Below are 7895 nucleotides of genomic sequence, written 5' to 3' on the forward strand. Positions count from 1 at the left end.
GCCCACCGCCCCTCCCCTCCTTTGTTTCACGGGAGGGAGGAGGAAGAAGAAGGGAGTTTTTTCACAAAACCCCCTGCCCTTTTCTGTATACTTTAAAGAATCCTCCCCCTCTCTCTAGTTCTCTTCTAAAGAAGCCCTTCCTATTTTCCTTTTCGCAAATAAACCCTCCCCCACATAGAATTAATTCTAAATAAACCCCTACCCATTTTTAGAGTAGCCCGGATATTTTCTAAAATTCCAATCAAGCCCTTGCCATCCCAAAAATAATTACAAAAAAGCCCCTCTTTTTTTTAATGAATAAGCCCCTCTACTTATAAAATATTTATGAGTAGGTCCCTGCCTAATTTCCAGAGTAGCCCGAACCTTTTCCAAAATTCTAATCAAGTCCTTTCATTCCAGAAGTATTTACAAATAGGCCCCTGGACCCCGGATTAGCCCCTAAACTTACTTTTAACTTATCATTTCATGCGCCAAAAATCCTCCGTTTGCCCCGAAACTTTACCACGCCATTTCTAACATAATTTTGGTCGTGCTATTAGAAAACCACACAAAAATATTACTCCTAAATCTATATCTTAATTTTCCCTGATCCGAGCTCAACGATAAAACATTTATTTCTTTTTCTTTATTGTGTGCTTGTTTGTGTGTGCCGTAGATCACGGTGTGAACGAGGAAGAACCCGTCAACGAGCAGTATCGCGAGCAGGTGTGCGAGGACCAGTACTGCGACCCCGAACCCGAAGGACAGTACCTCAATCAGAACTTCCCGGAAGGCTTTGTGAACGGCAAGTTCAATCCCATCCTTTGATGCATATTTTGTCAGAGTTTTATAAACACAACCTATTAGCCTGTTTTACAAAACTGCATATGCTTTTGCTGCTAAAACATGGTTGGATAGCCACCCCTTGACTTTTTGTAACCATTCCTTGACCACCTAGATTGATGTCTACATACGATTCGTTCTATGTGGATGTTAATCACCGCTAGAATTGCTTAGGACCTTATACTCGTTTTACTACACATCAAATATGATTATTTATAAAAGAAAATGTGTGCGTGTGTGGGAAGGAAAAAGGTGGATTTGATGAAAATAAATGAAAGATGTGTCTCGATGATATGGATGGCATTTCTGTGTGAATTGCCAGAAGGTGTGCTCGTACCTTTATGGTTGAGCGGGAAGGTTGGGAGATGTCCATCTTGTCACAGTAAGGACCGAGTTGATGTGTCATCTTGCCTAACTCAACTATCATGCAAACCACTCGACCGTTGTATGTGGCAACGACTTAGCATAAACCCCACTAGTTAGTCTGATAACCATCAGGAGAGCTGAGAGCAACAGGTGATCAAGGAGAAGGGGTAAGCTCTGTGTGACTTATGCCCCAGTTAAACCTCGGTGATAGGTCAATGACCCCTTGGTGGATCCTGAGTTGGCTAGTCAGGCCTAGCTAAGGTGGGTAATGGCTTTGTTGGGATTTGCACCGACACTAAGGTGATCGTGCTGTGGTATCCCGCTTGTGGGTAAAATTGCACACCTCTGCAGAGTTAAGACCTATTCAAATAGTCGTGCCCACAGTACTGGGCGAGTTACGGTTTGGTCACACAACTAGTACTTCTTCTGGGAATGGTTGGTATGGCGTGAGTTGTTTTGGGAAAAGCGTCTGGCAGCTGTGCCGTGTGCTACTGCGGATGAGGAGTCCGGTAGCCACTATTAAAATCTTGGATCCTGTATGGATCAACCCCACCGGCTATAAAAGAATGGTTTTAACAAAAACACGGTTTCAAAATAAACTCATGCATAAAAAAATTAGCTTTCCGCAAAATTAAACCCTAACCTTATTCTTGATTTATCCGGTGCATGTATTCTGTTTATACCCCTCAGTGGGTGTGGTTGGACTTGCTGAGTACGTTGAGTAGGGGTTCCGTTCTACACCCAACCTTGCCTGTGGATAGGGTCACCCGCAGGAAGCTTCATATGGCGCAAGACTCTGATGACCTTTTCGTAGTTAACGTTCTTGTTTGGGTTTTAGTTGTTATCCTCGCGATAGTGGCGCTTCATTGCCCATTACCGCGTAGAGTTGTACGGTGATGTACCATCTGATGTAATAAATGTGTTATCAGCCTTCTGGGACTGATATTTGTAACACATTTGAGTCACCTCTTATGAGGGGACGCTTCAATATGCCTCCTGTAAAGGAGTGCATCCGGGGCACGCGTGGGCACCCCAGCGACGGCGATCACGCAACATCCTCAACAAGAAGAAGCAGGACGGTGCGGCCCATGGCTACCACCCTCGGCGTGGCGGCCAATACGATAGCAAGGAGGATAGGAGCCCATCGCCGGAGCTTCCGGGCACCCGTGTGTTCAGCCGGGAAATCCACGCTGCTCCATTCTCCCCACGCTTTCGAAATCCCACTACTCTCACCAAGTACTCGGGAGAGACGGATCCCGGGCTTTGGCTCAACTAGACCTGGGCATCCTCCGGGCCGGGTCGGGTTCGGGTCGGGCCAAAAAAAGCCCGGTATTTTTTCTAGCGGCCCGTGCCCGACCCGACCCGGTGGCCGGGCCGTAAAATTGAGCCCGCACCCGACCCGACAGCCAGTCGGGTCGGGTCGGGTCGGGCCGGGCCTATGTAAAATGTCGGGTTCCTTCGGGTTTTTCGGGTTTCGGGTCAAAATTTTTAGCCCGTGCCCGGCCCGTCAGTCATACCGGGTCAAAAATTTTGACCCGAGCCCGCCCATCAAACTCTTCGGGTCGGGTCGGGTCGGGCTATTTTCGGGCGGGTTGGGTCGGGTCCGTCGGGTCGGGCAGCCCATGCCCAGGTCTAGGCTCAACGACTACCGCCTGGCTTGCCAGCTGGGCGGCGCGACTGACGACGCCGTAATCATTCGCAACCTGCATCTGCACCTTGCAAATTCTGCACGGACATGGCTCGAACACCTTCCCGCGAACCAGATCCACGACAGAGACGACCTGGTCAGGACCTTCGTGGGCAACTTCCAGGGCACATCCGTGCGCCTTGGGAATTCTTGGAATCTCCGAGGGTGCCATTAGCAGCCCGATGAACCCTTGCGTGACTACATCCATCGCTTCTCCAAGCAGTGCACCAAGCTCCCCAGCGTGACCGACTCTGAGATCATCAGTGCCTTTCATCTGAGGACGACGTGCAGGGACCTAGTGCACGAGTTGGGACGGAGCCCTCCCTCCAGTGCGAACGAGATGTTCGATGTCGCTACCAACTTTGCCTCCAGCGAGGAGGCGGTTGGTGCCATCTTTGATAGCAAGAAGGAAAAACGCAAGGAGGAGGCGCTCGCGGAGGGCAGCAAGACCAAGACCCCCACGAAGAAGCAGAAGCGGGACAAGAAAGGAAAGAAGAAAGGCCCGCAGAACCAGCACGGTCAGGGGCAGGAGGAGGACTCCGACGAGGCCCTCGCCATCACCCCCCATTGCAAAGGTCCCCGAGGCCCCCCTCGGGGCGGTGGCCTATTCGACGACATGCTCAAGAAGCCGTGCCCTTATCATAAGGGCTCGGTCAACCACACCCTCGAGCAGTGCGACATGCTCCGCAAGTACTTCAACCGCCTCAGCCGAAAGGACGAGGACAAGAAGAAAGACGCGGAGGACAAGGGTGGCGACGGCTACCCCTCGGTGGAGAATGTGTTCTTCATCTTTGGCGGGCCAACGGCGAACATGACCTCTCGGCAGCGCAAGCGTGAGCACCGAGAAGTCTTCTCCATCCACAAGGCCACGCCGTCTTACCTCGACTGGTCGGAGGACGCCATCTCCTTCGGCCGTGAGAACCACCCCGACTACATCCCAAATCCGGGATAGTACCGCTTGTTGTTGACCCAGTCATCGGCAACACTCGCTTCTCCAAGGTGCTCATGGACGGAGGCAGTAGCCTCAACATCATGTACGCGCACACCTTGGAGCTCATGGGAATCAGCCTGGACAAGCTGCGCCCCAGCACATCGCCGTTCCACGGCGTTGCGCCGAGGAAGCAAGTCTAGCACCTCGGCCAGATCGACCTGCCCGTATGCTTCGGCATGGCGGCGAACTTCCGCAAGTGGGGTTCCGGGGAGCATACCACGCCATCATGGGGCGGCCATGCTACGCTAAGTTCATGGCGATCCCGAACTACACCTACCTCAAGATGAAGATGCTGGGTCCGAAGGGCGTCATCACCGTCGGCCCATCGTTCGAGCACGCCTATGAGTGCGACGTCGAATGTGTCGAGTGCGCCGAGGCCCTCGCGACGGATGAGGCCTTCGCTGCCGACTTGGAGAAGATGGCGAACGAGGCCATGGACTCCACGCAACGACACGCGGGCAGCTTTGAGCCTGCTGAGGGTGCCAAAGACGTACCCCTCGATCCAAACTCCCCCGACGGCAAGGTGTTGAACATCAGCGCCACCCTCGACAGCAAATAGGAAGTGGTGCTCGTCGACTTCCTCCGCGCCAACGCAGACATCTTCGCATGGAGCCCCTCAAATATGCCTGGCATACCGAGGGAGATCGCCGAGCACTCCCTTGACATCCAGCCCAACTCCAAGCCGGTGAAGCATCGCCTGCGACGCTTCGATGAGCTCAAGCGCCGGGCGATCGGCGAGGAGGTGCGCAACCTTTTGGCGGCCGGATTCATCAATGAGGTATTCCATCACGAATGGCTAGCTAATCCTGTATTAGTTAGGAAAAAGAATGGGAAATGGAGGATGTGTGTAGATTATACTGGTTTAAATAAAGCATGTCCGAAAGTTCCCTTTCTTTTGCCATGAATTGATCAGATAGTTGACTCAACATCGGGATGTGAACTATTATCCTTTCTTGATGCTTATTCCGGTTACCATCAAATAAAGATGAAAGAGTCCGACCAGCTCGCGACTTCTTTTATCACTCCTTTAAGCATGTACTGCTACGTCACGATGCTATTTGGCCATAGAAACGCGGGAGCTACATACCAGCGATGTATGCTCCACGTGTTTAGAGACCATATCAGGCGAACCGTAGAGGCATATGTCGACGACATCATTGTAAAATCCAGAAAGGCGGACGACCTGGTAGACGATCTCAGGATCGCATTCGATTGCCTTAGAGCCAAAGGGGTAAAGCTTAATCCAGAGAAACGCGTGTTCGGGGTGCCTCGAGGTATGCTCTTGGACTTCATCGTCTCCTAGCGAGGCATTGAACCCAACCCTGAAAGTCTCGGCCATCACTCGGATGGGACCGGTCCGAGACCTAAAGGGGGTGCAGAATGTCATGGGTTGCCTGGCAGCCCTTAGTCGTTTCATCTCACGCCTCGGTGAGAAGGGCTTGCCTCTGTACCGACTCCTGAGGAAAACCAAGCGCTTTTCGTGGACCCCGAGGCTCAGGAAGCCCTTGACAAGCTCAAGGCGTCGCTCACTCGTGCCCCAATCCTAACACCGCCTATGGGCAGCGAGCCCCTCTACCTATACATAGCAGCAACGACCCAGGTGGTCAGTGCAGCTATCGTTGGGGAAAGACAAGAGGAGGGACACGCTTTGCCTGTCCAGAGGCCGGTGTACTTCATCAGTGAAGTGTTGTCTAAAACCAAGAAGCGATATCCACAGATCCAGAAGCTGCTATACGCAGTAGTTCCGGCTCGGCGCAAGCTGCGCCACTACTTCGAGGCTCATCCCGTCACCGTGGTCTCGTCTTTCCCGCTGGGAGAGATAGTCCACAACCGGAAAGTCATGGGTAGGATAGCCAAGTGGTCAGTGGAACTCATGGGAGAAGCTCTCACTTACGCGCCTCGCAAGGCGATCAAATCCCAAGTCTTGGCATACTTCATTGCTGAGTGGACCGACACTCAGCTACCCCCACCTCAGGTCCAAGCAGAATGTTGGATCATGTACTTCGATGGGTCGGTGATGAAAACTGGCGCAAGCGCGGGCCTCCTTTTCATCTCGCCTTTCGGAGTACACATGCATTACGTGGTGCGCCTGCACTTCCCGGCGTCCAATAACATGGCGGAGTACGAGGCCCTCCTCAGTGGCCTCCGCATCGCCATCGAGCTTGGCATAAAAGGTCTCGACGTGCGGGGTGACTCTCAACTCGTCATCGACCAAGTGATGAAGGAGTCCAGCTGCCACGACGCGAAAATGGAGGCATACTGCAACGCAGTACGTCGCCTCAAAGACAAGTTCGATGGCCTCGAGCTCAACCACATCGCGCGCAAGTACAATGAGGAAGTAGACGAACTGACCAAGATTGCATCCGGACGGACCACTGTTCCTCCGAACGTCTTCGCCCGCGACCTCGCCAAACCATCCGTCGATTTCAAGGACCCAGCAGGAGCTAGCGCCACGACCGCCAAGCCCTCGGTGGTTACAGCCATAGAGCCCTTGGCCGAGGACCCCTTGGCAGAGGAGTCCGAGGCCATGGAGACGGAGACCGAGATCTCCTCGGCGGACGAGGCTGGGGCAATGCAGATTGACGAGGCCCCGTCTTCTCAGGACTGGCGTGACCAGTATCTCAACAGGATAAACCGAGGGGTTCTACCCTCGGATCGCGCTCAGGCGCGGCGCATCGCCAGGCGGGCCAAGTCTTTCATCCTGATCGATGATGAGCTGTACAAACGCAGTCCCTCGGGCGTTCTGCAACACTGCATTCCCATTCTCGAGGGCAAGGAGCTACTCAGAGACATCCACACCGGGGTGTGTGGCCACCATGCGGCGCCACGCACCCTCGTTGGCAATGCGTTCAGGCAGGGTTTCTACAGGCCCACAGCAGTTGCCGATGCCACAGAGATCATGCGGACCTGCGAGGGTTGCCAGTTCTACGCCCGAAAGACGCATCTCCCGACTCACGCTCTGCAAACCATCCCCATCACATGGCCTTTCGCCGTGTGGGGACTGGACCTCGTCGGGCCATTGCAGAAAGCGCCCGGGGGCTTCACCCACTTGTTGGTAGCAATCGACAAGTTCTCCAAGTGGATCGAGGCTAGGCCCATCGGCAAGATCAAATCTGAGCAAGCCGTGCTGTTCTTCATCGACATAGTCTACAGGTTCGGGGTCCCGAACTCGATCATCACAGACAATGGCACCCAGTTCACAGGAAAGAAGTTCTTGGAGTTCTGCGATGACTTCCACATACGCGTGGACTGGTCGGCTGTGGCACATCCACAAACGAACGGCCAAATAGAGCGTGCCAATGGCATGATCCTACAGGGCCTCAAGCCAAGAATCTTCAACAAGTTGAACAAGTTTGGCCGAAGATGGCTCATGGAGCTACCTTCGGTCATCTGGAGCCTAAGAACAACCCCGAGCAGAGCTACTGGCTTCACCCTTTTCTTCCTCGTCTATGGCGTCGAGGCCGTCCTCCCCACTGACTTGGAGTACGGGTCGCCAAGGCTCAAGGCTTACCAACAACACCAGAACCAGCAAGCAAGCGAGGACTCACTGGATCAGGTGGACGAGGCTCAAGACGTGGCGCTTCTACACTTGGCACGGTACCAGCAGTCCCAGCGACGATACCAGGCACAAAGGGTTCGACACCGAGACCTCAACAAGGGAGATCTGGTGCTGAGGCTTCGGCAAGACAGCCGAGGGCGCCACAAGCTCACACCGCCATAGGAAGGCTCGTACATTATTGCGGAAGTCCTGAAGCCCGGCACGTACAAGCTAGCAAATGAGAAGGGTGAAGTCTTCACCAACGCTTGGAACATTCAGCAGCTACGTCACTTCTATCTTTGAAATTCTAAGCTCTTTGTACATATTTTGTACTTATATGTTGAGTTCCCGAAATAATAAAGAGCACGCTTTACTTGTAAATTTTTCGGAAATAATCCGAACCCTCGGGGGCTCGGACATGCACGTTACACTGAGTGAGACTTGGCTTTGCCCTCGGCAAAACCAAGCCTCCCGCGCGGGGGGGGGGGGGG

At 53.4% G+C, this 7895-nt stretch overlaps 1 protein-coding gene across 1 annotated transcript; it reads left to right on the top strand.

Moving 5' to 3' along the window:
• Positions 1-6114: 6114 nt before the first annotated feature.
• Positions 6115-7587, top strand: LOC120681372. Its single transcript, XM_039962867.1, has 2 exons — positions 6115-6876; positions 7063-7587. The coding sequence occupies exons 1-2, from the start codon at positions 6115-6117 to the stop codon at positions 7585-7587; spliced, it is 1287 nt and encodes a 428-aa protein (XP_039818801.1).
• The last annotated feature ends 308 nt before the right edge of the window (positions 7588-7895 follow it).

Source organism: Panicum virgatum, chromosome 7N (assembly GCF_016808335.1).
Source record: "Panicum virgatum strain AP13 chromosome 7N, P.virgatum_v5, whole genome shotgun sequence".
Taxonomy (NCBI): domain Eukaryota; kingdom Viridiplantae; phylum Streptophyta; class Magnoliopsida; order Poales; family Poaceae; genus Panicum; species Panicum virgatum.

What these genes read in the sequence shown, in the direction of transcription:
- LOC120681372 (XM_039962867.1), top strand. Translation starts at nt 6,115, where the DNA reads ATGGAGGCATACTGCAACGCAGTACGTCGCCTCAAAGACAAGTTCGAT. An exon ending in CCGTGTGGGGACTGGACCTC is followed by an intron (nt 6,877 to 7,062) that starts GTCGGGCCATTG and finishes AATGGCACCCAG; the next exon opens with TTCACAGGAAAGAAGTTCTT.